At 38.4% G+C, this 19,232-nt stretch overlaps 1 protein-coding gene across 1 annotated transcript in view; it reads left to right on the top strand.

Moving 5' to 3' along the window:
* The window catches only part of LOC128238591 (integrin alpha-PS5-like), a 32,749-nt gene extending 14,413 nt beyond the window's left edge, over positions 1-18,336 (top strand). The window contains exons 8-22 of the mRNA XM_052954672.1: positions 1,495-1,554; positions 1,952-2,092; positions 2,314-2,422; positions 2,924-3,100; positions 3,331-3,510; positions 4,020-4,171; positions 4,335-4,481; positions 6,702-6,924; positions 7,218-7,497; positions 7,923-8,106; positions 10,046-10,153; positions 12,731-12,850; positions 13,289-13,363; positions 17,375-17,506; positions 17,776-18,336. Of these exons, the coding sequence (XP_052810632.1) occupies positions 1,495-1,554; positions 1,952-2,092; positions 2,314-2,422; positions 2,924-3,100; positions 3,331-3,510; positions 4,020-4,171; positions 4,335-4,481; positions 6,702-6,924; positions 7,218-7,497; positions 7,923-8,106; positions 10,046-10,153; positions 12,731-12,850; positions 13,289-13,363; positions 17,375-17,506; positions 17,776-18,084 (2,397 nt within the window). The 3' untranslated portion in view covers positions 18,085-18,336. The remainder of the gene's footprint in view (positions 1-1,494; positions 1,555-1,951; positions 2,093-2,313; positions 2,423-2,923; positions 3,101-3,330; positions 3,511-4,019; positions 4,172-4,334; positions 4,482-6,701; positions 6,925-7,217; positions 7,498-7,922; positions 8,107-10,045; positions 10,154-12,730; positions 12,851-13,288; positions 13,364-17,374; positions 17,507-17,775) is intronic.
* Positions 18,337-19,232: the final 896 nt, after the last annotated feature.

Raw genomic sequence — 19,232 nt, 5'->3', positions numbered from 1 at the left:
ACATTAGAATACATCTTCGCTGGAAACGACTGTTGCCAATATGGTTACATCATGAACTAGGTAGCAGGCAAATGTTGTCAATGTGGTCAGACCAATGTTGTCAATGTGGTCAGACCCATGTTGTCAATGTGGTCAGACCAATGTTGTCAATGTGGTCAGACCAATGTTGTCAATGTGGTCAGACCCATGTTGTCAATGTGGTCAGACCCATGTGAATGTGGTCAGACCCATGTTGTCAAGGTGGTCAGACCCATGTTGTCAATGTGGTCAGACCAATGTTGTCAATGTGGTCAGACCCATATTGTCAATGTGGTCAGACCAATGTTGTCAATGTGGTCAGACCAATGTTGTCAATGTGGTCAGACCCATGTTGTCAATGTGGTCAGACCAATGTTGTCAATGTGGTCAGACCCATGTTGTCAATGTGGTCAGAACAATGTTGTCAATGTGGTCAGACCCATGTTGTCAATGTGGTCAGACCAATGTTGTCAAAGTGGTAACGTCCTGAACTAGACCTAGGAAGCAAACCCATGTTGCCAAAGTGGTAACGTCATGAACTAGACCTAGGTAGCAGACCAATGTTGTCAAAGTGGTAACGTCCTGAACTAGACCTAGGTAGCAGAACCATGTTGTCAAAGTGGTAACGACTGAGCTAGACCTATGTAGCAGGCCAATGTTATCAAAGTGGTAACGTCCTGAACTAGACCTAGGTAGCAGGCCAATGTTGTCAAAGTGGTAACGTGCTGAACTAGACCTAGGTAGCAGAACCATGTTGTCAAAGTGGTAACGTACTGAACTAGACCAAGGTAGCAGACACATGTTGTCAAAGTGGTAACGTCCTGAACTAGACCTAGGTAGCAGACCCATGTTGTCAAAGTGGTAACGACTGAACTAGACCTAGGTAGCAGACCCATGTTGTCAAAGTGGTAACGTCCTGAACTAGACCTAGGTAGCAGACCCATGTTGTCAAAGTGGTAACGTCCTGAACTAGACCTAGGTAGCAGACCCATGTTGTCAAAGTGGTAACGTTCTGAACTAGACCAAGGTAGCAGACCCATGTTGTCAAAGTGATAACGACTGAACTAGACCTAGGTAGCAGACCCATGTTGTCAAAGTGATAACGACTGAATTAGACCAAGGTAGCAGATCCATGTTGTCAAAGTGATAACGACTGAACTAGACCTAGGTAGCAGACCCATGTTGTCAAAGTGATAACGACTGAACTAGACCTAGGTAGCTGGCCAATGTTGTCAAAGTGGTTAAATCCTGAACTGAACCTAGGTAGCAGACCACTGTTGTCAAAGTGGTTAATTCCTGAACTGAACCTAGGTAGCAGATGCCGATCGTCTGAGTAATCATAAAAATAAGCTTCGTGTAACATCGATTTGTTATGATTCAATCTTTCATGAGAAACTGGGAAGGTTATGATCTATAATTGTCATATATTTTATTTAACTGTGTGTCTGTCTTTATTTCTGTTTCCGTACCTTACAGGCGTTTGTATTTGAATCAAAGAGAGAACGCGTGGTGGCTCAACCTTTCTATGGCGAACAGGTGAGTTATATTCTTCCCCTTTGTGGTTGAGTTTCTATACCGCGCTACAAGCGGATCTAGGCCGTGTCCCTACAGTAGGAAATGGCACGTTGTTGGCATCCAGTAGAATATTTTACTAAAAAGGAACCATAATTTACCTTGCAGTAACGATGACCTTCAAACATGTCACGTCATGGTCGCCGCCATTCTGTTTTCAGTAAACAGGACACCACGAAGGCATATTTTCTGCTTACACCATAATATTATTTGCTAGAATTTCACAATAAATAAATATGTGCCACGAAAAAGTGACAGTCTTGGAAATCTAAGCTACAACTTCATGGATGAGTTGTGTTCGTACCATTTACAGTTAGCATCTTTAGCTAACCGACTTCCGTTGGAACATACACATTTGCAGTTTGGTAGTTACTTCGGCTCAGTTATCTGCGCGGCTGACGTCAATGGTGATCAGCTTGATGACGTCATCATCGGTGCACCTCATTTCGCTACGAATAGATCCGAAGAGGGCAGAGTGTACGTCTATATCAACAAAGGCTTGGTGAGAATCAATGAGATATTCAGATAACTGATATAACTATATCCAAAAAAAATCCGTGTTATTTCAAAACAAACGGAACCCTAATTGATTTCTAAAATATCACAATTATTATATTTAGTTTCCCTGTTCGATTGGTTGCTAAAGAATACGACTTTATTTTCACTGTAAGAAATAAACTAGGGTTTTTGTTACATCAATATACATTTATTTGCTGTTTGTAGCTGCGGTTTGAACGCCAGCAGGATACCCTTAACGGTTCTAACAGTGAAGGAGCGAGGTTCGGTAGCGCCATTACAAACATAGGAGACATCAATAAAGACTCTTTCTTTGGTAGGAAGCTTACATTGAGGCTGGTGACCTTTTAGACGTTTAAAACAGTTGACAGTATTTTTTAACTTTAACGTCTTGACAAGATTCATCAGCGCCATTTGAAACTTAGATGACTAATTCTTTAATGGATGGTTACCTTTTCAAATAAAAAAATCGGGAATAAGGTTTGGCAGCATCATCGCAAACATACGGGCATATAAAAAGGGCACCGGGTATTCACGGGCTTATAGGTCCGTTGTGTATTTTCACATTGTGAACAGTATGACATGTGTAGTAACTGGGTAATTGAAAAGTTCTGACATACTCCCACGTAATAGGGAAGTAATCTCACTTTTGCTCTTTGTTAAAAATAATAGTATGTAGGTTACGCCAATATCTTACCGGTAATTCATATAGGTCCGACACTGACCGATTCTGAGTCATTCAGGGCAAAAAATTGAGACTTAACATATTGGAAGAAATACTTCAACATTGTTTTCACGCCACCTTTCCTATCTTCAGACCTGGCGATAGGTGCCCCCTACGAGAATGACGGCGAGGGTGCCATCTACATATACAACGGTTACACCGGCGGTGTGTGGCCTCGTTACTCACAGAGGATTTCTGGAAGTGACGTCAGATCCGGTCTCAAGGCATTCGGATCCTCGTTTACGAAACAGTCGCTTCAGATTGGAGAATGTATGTATTTTGTTTGATAAGAATAGAGACTTATTGTAGAATGAAGTTACTTCCTATTTTATCTTGCAGCGAGCACTAAGTGTTGTTTACATAATTATTGAAATTCTGATTTTTGAGCCAAAAAATCTGATTTAGGGTTTTGAAACGGCTCTTTCTATATGAAAAACCAACTCCGATGATGATTAGGAAATGCTGTACTTGATGCAAATGGAACGTTTTGTTGTTATTAGCGTTTGCTGTCGGTGCGTACGACTCAGGGTCCGTTGCGTTGCTCAGTGTTAACCCTGTGGTAGCCATGGAAACGATGATGCAGGTTCGCCCGGACAGAATCACGGCGGACGAACCGTACATCGGACTAAACGTCTGCTTCAAATTTACCGGACAGGCCGCCTCCCTGCCCGCCACATTAGGTGAGGGTATCTTTATGGAACATGTGTGCACTGTAACGAGATTAACTGTTTTGCAGTGTCGTTAACATCAGAAAATACTTTAAACTGCAATTTATAACTATGCTCGTTATGTATGGATTGCCTCATTCATTGTTCATATTTTCTTCTCAATATCCTTTTTATCCGTTTTATCCTTTCGGTACCGGCATACGTTTAAACCTACGACAAACATATCCTGAAGACCTTTTTTGTGTCGCCTTTCGTCCGCGTCGTCGTCGTCGGTGCCAAATTTATGTTTCCGATCAATAGCGCTTGAATGCCTTGTTGTAGAATGGGTTGGTATGCAGATTGATCATGGTCATTAAATGACCTAGTCGATTTGGGGTAAATGAGTTAACCTTTACTAAACAATGCGCTTCTGACAGGAGACACATCTTATTTGCGGAATTCTAATTTCACATGTAAACATCCATATCATACATGTGTTCAACATAGTTCATATAACATTTTATATCCCTCCACTGTCCTAGGTGTTCGGTACAGTATGGACGTGGACACGAGCACTCCTGCAGGAAAGGTGCGCGCCCTCGTCATCCCCAACAACGTCCCCTACATTTCACGGGCCCTCAGCGTTCGACAGGGGGAGTTTGTCTGTGACCAGGACGTCCGGGTGTATGCCCCGGTAAGTAGGGTAGTTACGAGCATGTTTTGGTCATGGTCCTCGTCATAGTTTTCATCATCATCATCATCATCATCGTCATCGTCATCGTCATCGTCATCGTCATCATCATCATCATCATCATTTATATAAATAATCATGTTAATGTTTATCGGTATGTTCGCAGTACCAGGACATATGGCGTGACGTGGAGGTACACGTGCGATACAGCCTCGATGTAAACCCGACCTGTACGTCCGGTTGTCCGGTCCTTGAGGGCTTCAACGGCCGCCGCCCTCAACAGGCCGTCGACAGAAACGAGCTCCGCAAGACGGTTAGTGACTAGACACTGCTACAATATAAGTGTTTTATAGAATTAAACAAACAACAGCATTTAATTAACGTTCGTTGCACAGTCTTGGATTCTCTTGCTTTTGCCACATAAGTCGTCTGCCCACTATTCAATTCGACACTTAAGCTAAGGTATGGGGTCAAATGAAGTCAGTGTGTCTTGCTTTTCTAAAACTTTTGATTAAAACGATTATAAACAAGAGCTGTTTTAGGACAGCACGCTCGACTATACACCGCCTTTTCTTAGGAATGGGTATACTAATCATGTAATATGTACATGTCAAATTCAATAAAAAAGACAAACGTAAACAAGGAATGCCGCAATGCGACGAAACCAGGGTTTCAAAGATTGACAGAAGAACTTCAGCCTTCGTTGTGAGATTAAGTTGGAACTGTTTTTTTCTGATTTTAGTAACAGTGACCTTGCGTTTAGCCTAGAGGCCCCAAATGCATTTCCATGGAACTCCCCCATAAACTCCTCCTACTTACCAAATTTGCTCTCAATAGTAATAGTGACCGTGACCTTGACCATGACTTTCTGAGCCCTTAACACAATCCCATGAAAGGTCTCTATAAACTCTTCCTAAATACAAAGGTTGGTTGCAATATGTCAACCTTTACTAAAGTTATTAAAAACTTACCATTTTCTACTTTAGGTTACAGAGACCTTAACCATGACCCTCGGAGCCACTAACACAATCCGATGAAAGGTCTCTATGAACCATTTAGATATACCAAGTTTGGTTGCAATATGTCAACCCTAACTAAGTTATTAAGTACCAACCATGTTTCTATTTTAGTGACAGTGACGTTGACCTTGACCATAGGGGCCTCAAACGTAATCCCATGAAAGGTCTCCATAAAATCTATCTTTCTATATACCAAGTTTGGTAACCATATGTCAAACCTTACTAAAATTATTCGATACTATGTTAGGTTTGACGCCGCCCTTATGCCGGCCCATCCCAACAACGGCATACGTCATATTAATAACCCGGTAAGAAATATAATAAATAAGCATGCCAACAGCAATTAAATAGTGAAATAAAAATTAAACAAAAAAGTAATTAAAGGGCCATAATTTATATTTAGGGTAAATATGGAGTCATGTCACTTAATTGTGTGATGGCCCAAAACAAATGTGTGAAGTCAATTGAATGAAGGGTATAAAAGCAATTAGTGAAAATCCAAACTTGCCCTAAAACTTTCACCTTAGTTTCTAAGACAACCAGGGGCCATAATTTGTATTCAGAATGAAATGGTGTTATGTACCCTAATTGTTAAATGGTCGTCAATAATTGTAGAAGTATGTAGTCAGTTGAATGCAGGGTATAGAAATTATAGGAAGAAAAAAACTTGCCCTAAGGCTTTAACCTGACACAATATGCCCTAAAACTCTAACCAAAGTTCCTAAGTCAATCAGGGGCCATTATTTGTATTTAGGATAATATGGAGTAATGTTACCTCATTGTGTGATGGTACCGAATAAGTGTGTGAAGTATTAAGTGATTTGAATGAAAGGTATTGCAAACTTGGGCTAAAACTTTTACCAGACGCCGACGCCGGGACGAGTAGAAAAGCCACCTTATTCTTTGAATAATCAAGCTGAAATAGTGACGACACCAGCTGAACCTGTAACGCTACAATGTGCAGTTGTGGCGTGCAATAAACCTAAATACCCGGATTTAACGTGACCCCAACCAAACACTCACATACAGTACCCGGTTTCTTTCTTTTAACCATTTTTAATACTATTCAATCATAAAGACAACATAAAGACTTTTTTACCTCTTGACTAAAAACACGTTATAATCTGAATCCCTAACTACTAACTGGTAGGTAGATGAATAAACGCCAATAACCAACTGGCTAATGTACGTACAATAGTGAATAAAACCAGTGTTTTTCACGAAGAGACAGTTGTGTGCATGCATAAAAAACATTTGGCATTTGAGTTCATCACATCTGTACCTTTCAACTACATAACAAGACACATTGAATCCCCAACTACAAACTGGTTTGTGGTTGGATAATCGCAAATAACCTACTAGATATGGCCGAATAGCTAAATATCAACATCAACATCTTACTACTATGTAGATGATTATTCAAATTCAACTGACTGACAACTAGCAGGTAGTTGAATATTCGAATCCCCAACTACCATCTACCTCCCGACTTTACCGTTATCATTAATTCGCAGATTCAATATGACAAGCAGTGCGGAGCTGACAATTTCTGTGACACCAGCCTATCTCTCGACATCAGGGCAATAACAAACAGCGGCCATATAGTTTTTGGCCAGGACAAGACCATTGAAGTTCGCGTGGCGCTCTTCAATGGGAAGGAGAACGCTTATAACGTCATAATTGACGTCTCACTTTTTGGAAACTACACTAAGGAGCTGAGGTCATATGGCATGGAAGGTACCGTCTACCAAATCAGTTCTACTATAGTATTTAGCAAACACATTAAGAAAACACCATTAAACAAACAAATAAACACAACTTTTCTCACACGCCTTCTTCAGATTTAAAGAAATGTACTATTATCACACATTTATATTATATTGAAGCTGGAATATTTGAAAGGAGTTCTAGCGCACATTGTGTAATTTCGGTACAATTTAGACTTTAATGTTCATTGATAGCCACTGTTCTATTGCAACTTACCAGCAAATTGCAATTGGTTATAACCGATTATCAAATATTCACTTTAGGTGATCCAATAGTTGACTGTGACCTACTGAAGTTTGAAATCGAAGCAACAGAAGTGATGTCAAATTCCAACACCACCCATCGGTGTCACGTGCGCAAACCCTACCCGCTAAAAAGTCAACAGGAAGTGGCAGTTCTGTTGCAATTTCCGCTGGACATGTATGTCACTAAAAGGGAGTTTCGGGCAACGTTCACCGTAAGGACGGAAGAACAGACGACAGTTGAGGCAACTGAGACGCTGGTGCTTCCGATCAAATCTGAGTATGGGATCAGAATAGAAGGGTAATGGTTTGTGAAAACTTACTCATATTATTATAATTTGCTACAAATTTTGCTCTCTTTAATTTAAAAATAAAGTTTGTAAGAACAATTAAAAATAAACGAACCAAAGTTCAACAAATGTAAGACATGCAAAACAATCAAATTCAAACGAAAACGTCAATGGTGGCTAACGGAGAAGATCGAAACAATAAGCAGTGTACATGTTCGTAAACGTATTGACTTTTTCACTGTTACAGATATGTTTTTTATTTCAAATAAGAGGTCATTTGCTAACTTTTTTCATGAAGCTAAAGTTGAGTTATGTGAGACGTGCTCTACTGGCATTCCATGACGGTATATTTCAATTAAGGGTGTATTGGACGAACAGTTGCCTTTCAAATAAGCATCACACTCTTTTCCACAAACTCATCTTTATAATTCTTCAGTGCTTCCGACCCGGAGCAGGTTACGCTGGGTGTGCAGCAGGAGTCGAACACATGGACAGAAGTGGAGCACCGATACTCCGTGAAGAACTTAGGCCCCAGCCCCCTGGAGAATGCGGAGATACTCGCGTACGTTCCTGCCATTATTCACCGAGGAGATCAGCTTATTACAAATATATCAGTCTGGGTAAGTACAAATTGAAACAAACGGCTGCTAACAAGTTTTCGTTGTAAATCAATGCAGATATGCTACTCCCCTCCTTTGCCCTTACAGTGAAATTACAGTGTATACCCTTAAAATAATTCCCCTTCCCTCGGACATGAAAAGGTTAACACTTGGTAAAAGATACCAACGTCAAATTCACGATAATTCAAAAATGTTTTCAATAGATATCGTGCAAATGTGTCACATTCTTTGCAACTCTATAAATTGCTGGATCATACTTCGTGACTGGAGCGTTATCTTCTTCGCTAACGGAAAACATATTTACAAAGTACTTTGAACACATATGTATTCCTGATTACATGCTATAATCTGTTATACGATATATCTTTATATACCTAATACATATATTAATCACACTACTTACACCTAGACCTGTAACCCTGTAACGCTGCACTTATATTACACCTATATATATAGTTTATATATCTTTCTATTGCACCACCCTTCATTTGTTCATATATCTATCTATTGCGCACCCCTTCATTTGTTTATATATCTTTCTATTACACCCCCTTCATTTGCACATATATCTATCTATTGCATCCCCCTTCATTTGCACATGTATCTATCTATTGCATCCCCCTTCATTTGCACATGTATCTATCTATTGCACCACCCTTCATTTGCATATATATCTATCTATTGCATCCCCCTTCATTTATTCATATATCTATCTTTTGCACCACCCTTCATAAGCACATATATCTATATATTGCACCACCCTTCATTTGCACATACATCTACCTATTGCAGTCCCCTTCATTTGCACATTTATCTACCTATTGCACCACCCTTCATTTGTTCATATATCTATCTATTGCGCACCCCTTCATTTGTTTATATATCTTTCTATTACACCCCCTTCATTTGCACATATATCTATCTATTGCATCCCCCTTCATTTGCACATGTATCTATCTATTGCATCCCCCTTCATTTGCACATGTATCTATCTATTGCACCACCCTTCATTTGCATATATATCTATCTATTGCATCCCCCTTCATTTATTCATATATCTATCTTTTGCACCACCCTTCATAAGCACATATATCTATATATTGCACCACCCTTCATTTGCACATATATCTATCTATTGCACCACCCTTCATTTGCACATATATCTATCTATTGCACCACCCTTCATTTGCACAGATAGATCCTTTATTTGCACATATATCTATCTATTGCACCACCTTCTTTTGCACATATATCTATCTATTGCATCCCCTTCATTTGCACATATATCTATCTATTGCATCCCCTTCATTTGCACATATATCTATCTATTGCATCCCCTTCATTTGTTAATATATCTATATATTGCACCACCTTTCATTTTCACAAATATATATCTATTGTTCCACTTATTATAGACTGCCCGAGCCTTAGTAAATGTTGGTAACATTTGTTAATTGACGACAGCCACAATATGTGTACAATATGTATGAATAAATGCCTGGGTTCACTAGCCTAATGGTAAAACACTTGACAAAGGTCATGTCGTGCATAGATTGAAAAATGTTCTTCATGCACACGCCTGCTTAAAATAACTTACAAAAATAACATATTATTAACCACATTATAAGAGTTATTCTGTATGGCACTGCCCGATGTGAATATAGTTGGCTGCCATTTCTTTATCTTGATTTCGGGCCAAATCTTTAAAATAGTTTTGCAGTATTGTAGCTTATAGTTGGTTTATCGGCATGCACAACACGGTTTTATCTTCAGTGACATTACTTACTGAGTGGCCTTCGTATGTGACGACAGTGGCATTACTTACTGAGTGGCCTTCGTATGTGACGACAGTGGCATTACTTACTGAGTGGCCTTCGAATGTGACGACAGTGATGTTATAGTGCTGTTCCGTTTTAGACACAGTTGTATTTTTTAACAGTTATCCGACTATCAATCCGACCCCCCTCGAAAGGCTAGATGTTACGAGACCGTACGAGACAGCAATGTGGCCTCATCAGAGTCAGCAGGCGGATACGCCATCAGTGTGGTGAGATGCTTATTTAAGCTCTTGTAAAAGTACCATGTATATTTCAGTTCATTCCAATTGACGCTGTAAATAGACATTAATAATACAAAAAGATATAGGTGTAATGACAATTGGAAAGACACCACTGTGCCCGTGACCGTCTATTTTAACTCATGAGATGTCATGGGTCTGGTCTTATAGGGCACAGCGTATGAACAACGTCTAGCTCACGCACCGGATACCGCCACAGCGAGAATTGAACTGTCATTTTTCTATGACATTCAAGGTGATAATGTTGTAAACTCGGAGCTTTTGATTCAAGTCTCGACTAAAACAACTCTGTCCCTCCTCTATTTACACGAACAGTTGTTAAACATAGTTGCCTCAAAAACTGGACCAGGTCTGCGCGAACAACGGAAACAATATAACATGTAGCATGTATTAAAATTGGATTTCTTTGATTATCTGTTATTTGTTTTTTTAGAAAACTGACAACAAAACCGCTCGCACATAAGCGCGGGGATAAACTCACCGTTAAACCTGTACTAACGCTATTCAAAATCGTGGACTTCAAAGACGATATTCGAGCATATGTGAAATTTATTGAAGGGTTCCAGTCGTCAGTATCAACGTTTTAATACTCATAATGGCGCACATTATACTATTATATTATATTTTACAAAACATATGCGAGTCCCTTTTCAAGTGTTTCGTTGCCTGGCTGCTGACTAATGATACAAAACAATTTATGATACGCGATCCCAAGATATCTGAAGATGTTCGGAAATCATCGGAAAATAATCACAATTACCGAAAGGCCGTTTATATAAGAAATAGAAGTCGATGTATGAATATTTAGTAATTAATAATAGAGAGGTCGAGAAGGGTACGTGTCGTTTGTGTACACGTTTAGAATGGCGCTTGCAAAGAACACGTGCACGTTGTGTTTCGCACCCTTTCTATTACTGTTTCCTATTCTGAAAAAAATAATGAAAGCACTGTAAATACTGTAAACTCTGCTTACTAATATAACGAAACTCCGGATGTAGCGATGTGGTAACTGGTGCGTAAATATTTACGGCGTAAAAAACACATGTTGCATTTTACGAAATAGCCCATGCCACCTTGCTTTGTTTACTAAGGTCATGATGCGTCGTAATTTTAGTTCAATGTTAACGTCAAATAGTTCAATTGAGATCGCGAGTATTTACTTTAATCAGTGGAGAATTATATGTTCTATTGCGCTCAGGGTTATATTTTTTCACAAACTGCACAGTTTAAGTAATAAAAATGGCGCGTTGTTGCACACGACTCATTTGCCATACGGATTTTTTCAGCGTGTTCAAATTCACCGGAAATGCCTATCCAGTGTGAACGATAACTTTGAAAGCCATCTTAGGTCAGGATAAGGAGAATAATGCTTTATGTTATAAAAGGATGCACACTATTCATACTCAAAATGATAATTGTAACATGTAAATGGAGAATTCTAGGTGCCGTGGATTGAGAAAGTTTATCTGGCAAGGAGTAGGAATTTATCGATAAATTCCGTTTGTTAAATGAGTTTATCAAGGTCTGCCCGCATTTGCAGTCAAATCCAGACATTGGAAGACTTGAAGAAACAGAGTGAGATACAAGGGATCCGGGTGCGATACCCTAGCTCTTTGCGAAGATACCTCTTGGTTCTTAACGTGCTCGGTGTAAGGCACCGATACACGGGATACAACTTTCCTGGGTTGAACAGTACTGAGTACACCACTTGTCCAAGCACTACCCTTTTAATGCCGAGCGCCAGGCAAGGCGGACGCCTTAACCACAAGGCCACGGAGACGGTCGATAAATTCCGTAGCCGAGTCAGACTATACGTCCATGTCCGAGAGTGTAATATACCCGGAAGTTTCATCCCAACCCGAGCGTAGGGTGTTTACACTCTTTTACTTGATTTTATCCATGACCAGAGATGTTAAAAACAGTCCATGCTGAGATTATTGATAAGATCACATTTTGAGTTGAATTTACTCAAACGGTACTACATTTGTACTACTGAAATTTCAAAAACATCTTTGGGTAGTCTTACTGTGACTTAAATGCAGACACTTAAAACCGTCATTTGGCATCTAAATACACGATGGTACACATCGCGAGGTTAAGCCATATTGCAGCCAATTGACGCGGACTGACAGCCGTATATTCACTTGCAACAACAACAACAACAACTTCTCGTGTGAACAATCGAAATATGTGAAAATGATACTCATGAATAATGTTGTGACAATTGCAACCGGCTTAAACAAGGAGGAAGTTGTATAATTATAGATTAAATCATTGTGTTCCAAACTTTCCGTAGCTTAACATATTACTTTTTTGTAATAAGCTAAACAAACCAATTTGAATGTTTATACATTTTTGTACCATTCTTGCTGAGTTAGCAGAATTTTTATAAATGAATTCCACGAATTCATAATAGAAATGGTTAAATCAATGTTTAAACAATAGCAACGAATTTTATTTTGTGTTTTTGAAATGTTAACTTACTACTTATTCCCTATTTCAATCGATATTATTGTTGGCAATATTATCCCAACTATTGTATTTCAGGACTGCTCTGCGTTTCCATGTAAACGGTTCTCGTGCTTTATGGTGTCATTCACAAAGGACCAATCACTGCTTGTCTCCGTTAACATGTCTGTCAGCCGCCAAATTCTATCTAGACTTCAGGTATTTGAGAACTCCTATTCATTTCTATGTGTATGCAGTTATGATAGACATGTTTATGAAAATGCGGCCGTGAAAAAGAAAACCAATGCGCAATCAATTGTGTAATAAATGGATATTCCTTTGGTTTGATTTAAATCCAAAGCGTTATTGATTGGTCAATATTTATCCAGTAATTACTTTTGACCAATGAATTTGCTTTCATGTGGAAGCGAGCCAAGAGATAACCATTGGATAACGTATCCAGTTTTATGCAATGAGCTACTGACAATTCAATTTTGGAGAGAGAAGTATACGAAACGTGATTCTCGTATGTGTTCTCTTTTACTAAGGAAAAGGAAATCTCAATATACATATTCATATAAATACACTTTTTATTGATAACTTTTCTTAAATTACCACTAATATAAAAACATACGTTTTTTATTTCCATGGCAACAGGCACGTGACACAGTGAGATTGGCGTCCCGTGTTTCAATACCAGAAGTTAACTACGGAAAATCTCTGGATAAAGAGGTACTGCTAGTAGATTTTAATGTCATTTAAATGTGCCTAGCTAATGTGCTAAATATCATCCATGATGTGCACAGCCAATGTACTAAATATCATGCATGATGTGCCCAGCCAATGTGCTAAATATCATACATGATGTGCCCAGCCAATGTGTTAGATATGATCCATGATGTGCCCAGCCAATGTGCTAAATATCATACATGATGTGCCCAGCCAATGTGCTAAATATCATACATGATGTGCCCAGCCAATGTGCTAATGCACCTGTCATTATTTTGCCCGCCCGTGGGGGGGGGGGGGGGCGGCGGGCTGACCCAGTGGAATTTGACATCTTGAAATGTTTGAAGTCTAAATCCCCACCCTAGAGACAACCATTTTTGTCTAAATCCCCACCCTTGAGCCTGCTTGGTGCATCAAATGCCCCGGGGGTAGGGGAGAGGGTAAATATCTAACAGATCAATCAATAAATAAAGCTGCTATCAGAAAAACAATGAAAAAATATAAGTACAAAGGCACATCATTAGGAAAATAATGAATCCAGAGTAATGGGCCTTTGAAGTAAGGTAGGTATAGTCCCAATGAATATATATATGTATCAGTTCAATAACTTTGATAGTATTCAAATGATTAGACTTTGGAAGAAACTTATAAAATGGGCATTTTCAAGTAAATAGGGGGCATAATTCTAAAAAAAATGCATCCAGGGTTATGGGCTTCTTAGTATGGTAGTGGTAGTCCCACTAAATACCCGCACCTAGTTTCAGTTGAATATCTTTGATAGTATAGAATGTATAAGGCTTTTAAAAAACTTTAACCAATGCGGACACGGACGCACAATTGATCGTATAAGCTCTTATTTTCCTAGAATAGTTTAGCTACAAAATAAACCCAGTAACCTAGTTTCTGACTCCACATGACCCAGTTTCTATAGGGATGGTAAGCATGCTGACCAAGTTTAATTACGATTGAACCATATCTGTGGCCTCTTAGAGTGCTAACACTAAAAGTTGAGGACACCAGACTTGCGAAGACAGACATTGACCGATCACAATAGCTTCGTGCTCAGGTGAGCTAAAAAGTTACAACACTTAAACTTCTTATTTTATTTTAACAATAAATTTAACACAGAAAGTCACTAAAAAGGACATTCTTCCTCCTCATGCGGCCAAACCTGGACACTTCCACATTTATACCTGAAAAAGAGGGATTTTTTTAATCTTTAAGGTTTCAAACTTGATTAAGTTTCATTTAAATTGGACCAAAAATGTTCTAAGATTTGACCTAGAGACTTAATTTTTGACCCCTCATGACCAAATTTCGAACATGATCTAGATTTCATAGAGATGAACATTCACACTAAGTTTCATGAAGAGTGGGCCAAAAGTGTGGCCTCTAATGTGTTCACATTCTTTTTCTAACATTTGACCTTGTGGCGTCGAAATTCCCGATTCCCAGGATGTAAAAACCGGCAAAAGTCTATTTCCCGGGACCCGGATTCAATAAGTTTGTCAATTTCCCGCCTTTCAGGAATGGTGTTCTGTCTAAAGCCCCGTGTATGCCCGCCGCCCCCCCCCCCCGGCCGGGCAAAATAATGACAGGTGCATAAATATCATACATATCATACATGATGTGCCCAGCCAATGTGCTAAATATCATACATGATGTGCCCAGCCAATGTGCTAAATATCATACATGATGTGCCCAGCCAATGTGTTAGATATGATCCATGATGTGCCCAGCCAATGTGCTAAATATCATACATGATGTGCCCAGGCAATGTGCTAAATATCATACATGATGTGCCCAGGCAATGTGCTAAATATCATACATGATGTGCCCAGGCAATGTGCTAAATATCATACATGATGTGCCCAGGCAATGTGCTAAATATCATACATGATGTGCCCAGGCAATGTGCTAAATATCATACATGATGTGCCCAGCCAATGTGCTAAATATCATACATGATGTGCCCAGCCAATGTGCTAAATATCATACATGATGTGCCCAGCCAATGTGCTAAATATCATACATGATGTGTCCAGCTAATTTACTAAATATCATACATGATGTGCCAAGCCAATGTGCTAAATATCATACATGATGTGTCCAGCCAATGTGTTAGATATGATCCATGATGTGCCCAGCCAATGTGCTAAATATCATACATGATGTGTCCAGCTAATTTACTAAATATCATACATGATGTGCCAAGCCAATGTGCTACATAGCATATATACATGATGGGCCTAGCCAATGTGCTACATAGCATATATACATGATGTGCCAAGCCAATATGTTAAATAGCTTTCATGATGTGTCCAGCCAATATGTTAAATAGTATACATATTACGATATGAATATATGACTTCCCTTAAATTTCTTCAAACTACATTGTTTGTGAGTTATAAGCGAGTTTTCGTTATATCAGATGGTGTCAGTGGCCTAAACAATCCGACTTATGCAATGCAAATTAGTAGCATATGTACATGCTTATTTGTGTTGTGTTCAGAATCACATACTTGTATAACACTCTGTAGAAACGTTTATTTTACAGTTATGTATGATTTTCTCTATTTCATATTGGATGAAGATAGCATGGGTCTTACTTACACGATCATTATCAAATGCATTGTCAGATTTCCAGTCAAAAACCTTGATTAAAATCAGTTTGAAGTTGATTCCAAGTAATCTATTTCATGCGAATTATCATCCAATGGACGTAACGATCCGTTGTCAGGTTGAAAGATTCAGGTCATTTTTCGTTCCTTTCACTTTTTTATTTCACAGTAACAATGCTTAATTTGACGGTTTAAATCAACTTTTCAAGGATAAAAATCACGAAAGCTTGTGTTTACACCAATTAGAGCACTGTTTTATGAAAAAGTATCCCAAATCACCGTTTTTATTTCTTTTATTGGTGCGGACTAAGTTTGGTGTGGCCTTAAAAGAATATGTTTGAGCTGGGTTGGAAAGAGAGCTTGAAGCTGTTATGATCCACTTAATAATACTTGTGTACATTGTGATATGCCTTGAAGTTTTCCTGGTGGAGCTTGGGCCTAACACCACGAAGTTATGAGACCGATATCGATACCACTAAACCATTTGTAGTTCTTTAAAATAGAATGATATAATAATTGTACTGGATGTCTCTTCAAAAAAGATACATAGTGAAATGTCAACAAAGTAAAAAACAAAACACATATTCAATTCAGCAAAACGATATTTAACATTTATATGTTGATGCATTTGTGGTCTGTCGGTTGTTTGTATATCGTGAGTCTCTCGATTAAGTGTGTTAGAATTTTGTTGGTTGTCACTGTAGTTTCCGCGGCCTTTTTTAACTGTTGACAAAACTGGGGCTCAACATAGTCACGGGCTGTTTTCCAGTATCCTTCTTGAGCTTATCCATTTCAGCTATCTATCAATTTTAAGTAAAGGAACTGGGGGTAGTGTGGTCTAATGGTATAGGTGTATTGAAAGGGGATGATAGTGGTCTAGTGGAAAAAAATGTCTGTCTTTGACCAAAGGGGTTATAGGTTCAAATTTCCACCAAGGGTTCATTCTTATGGCCTCTCAAAATAGACACCAGCATTGACTCAAGAGTGATCAGCTTTCGTCACAATTGATCTTAAAGAAATGTGTATAAACTAAGAACAGGTTTCGTATTTTTTTTTCAAGCTACGAACCTCAGCGTCAATAACACAAACTTAATTTGTGTTCAACTTAGCGACGGACAATATTCTACACGTCAACATACAGTTTGTTATGCATATATATTAAGATACTTTCCACTTCTATCTACATATCAATGCTAAGAAAGACTCGCATTACTATAACGAGTTTAACGTTCCTCCACAGGTAGAAACAATGTTTTATCCGCCAGAGGCTGTACACATCCTAGTCAATATACTAATTCCCCCTAATTCCTACGTGTAGTGTCAGCCCAACATTTCACACATACAAATTAAGGCGTGAAGTCTGTACTATAACCACTTTATCCCATTACAACAGGTAGAAACCATGTTCCACAAAACCACCAACAGTATGGAACGTAAAAAGCTGTCCATCCCCATCTGGCTGATAATCGTATCTGTCGTTTCGGCCTTCCTTGTTCTCCTCGTAATCATCGCCATACTCATCAAGGTAATTTTGCCATACTCATCAGAACGTTATTTCGTTACATGAATACCAAATATAATTCTTAAATCTAAAGTTATTCTTGAACATGAAATGATGTTAGTTTTTTTGGCGTTCGAGGAACGAATGTGCGTCAATTCTTTACCCATTTCGTATTGCCCGTGTCGGACGCGATTTGATAAATCATCGAAATATTAAACACATTTTGTAAAAAAAAGTGAAAGAAAAGAGTGCATTACCATTGCCACGTAACGGAATGTCTTCTCGTATTATAGATTGGATTTTTCAAAAGGGCGAAAAATGAAGAACTCAAAAGACTGAAATCAACAAAAAGAACCTCCTCACCATTTAAAGACACTGTGCGGGACCATGCTAGTAATGGCTCAAGTGACAATACAAGAATAATGAGTACCATTGAGGATACAGACGGGGCCACTGCGCATGAGCACGAACATGCCCATGACAATCCAGTCGCTAATGTACATGACATCGATACTTTCTGTGGGGATTTCCACTCATCTGAAAAGCATGATAACTTTTTAAATGATTTGCAAAAAGCAACTGCGAAGAATTCTTACAGTTGAATTATTTGGACGTATATAAAATGAGCTATGCTGTGTATTTTTTTTTTATTAATTATGACATTGAATGATTTTCATTGCATGACCAATTACCCCTGTTTTAAGCATACGATATTTAATATTCATAGAATGTGTTCCTTAAGTTACGAGTATGTGTATATATTTCTAATCTCAGTTGTGTTTGCTCTACCTTTGCTTTACTTCATTTATCATGACGATATAAGATAACGAATTATAGTCAATAAACTTGGTGTGCAAGTATTACATTTTTGCATATTGGGTTTTATATTAATAAGAGACAACAGTTATATAATCCATTACTAACAACACCTGGTTTTGGCGGAAGCCTCAATATAATGAAACATAATCCAATTTGCTGATCCCATTGAAAGAGACATGATGCGCGCAAACACCTATGTGAATACATTTTTTTTTCTTTTTTGCTTACATCGGTATCACATGTTCATTTTGTTTTTGCGCGCGAACGCGATTCAGTCGTCAGATTTTTCTGCGCTTTCTGCTTCCTTACTTCTATATATTCAACACTTTTTCAATAAATGTAATTATTTGGAGGATTTGGTAAGCTTTAATTTAAATATTAATCGTCTAAATGAATGAGAGTTGTTCATTAATATGTTTATATTTGCCAAAGGCCTTGTGGAAAATGACAGATACGGTTTTCTCGATGCTGATGATCCACTGTACGCGATCAAGGCCGGATATTAAACGATGCGAAATTAACAGTTTATCGAACAACACTCTTGGCAACAAAATTGAAGGATACTATTTTTTTAGTCCAGAAAATTGTAACCTATAATGCCAAGATACACTTAATAATAATATAGTTTTATTAATAAGGTGATTTCATATTTACCCGAAGTGCGAAGGCCAATACTGCGGACTATGGGCAAATAACTCGGTCAATATGAAATCACCATTAATGAGTATTTTATTAATTAACTATAACGCATTATACGACATTTTGGTTAAAAAATATTCTAATACCTTACCTTATTATTGAAGCTTGTTTCCCTTTTTTATTAATGGATTCTGCTATTTAGATTGGACTTTGTCATGAATCCTTTAAAGTGACATTGCAAAGACTTATGAATAAAGCCGATTGCATTGTACATACAGTCTAAAGAAGGATA

This window comes from Mya arenaria, chromosome 1 (assembly GCF_026914265.1).
Source record: "Mya arenaria isolate MELC-2E11 chromosome 1, ASM2691426v1".
Classification (NCBI taxonomy): Eukaryota; Metazoa; Mollusca; class Bivalvia; order Myida; family Myidae; genus Mya; species Mya arenaria.
This window is presented reverse-complemented; position numbering and strand designations above follow the sequence as displayed.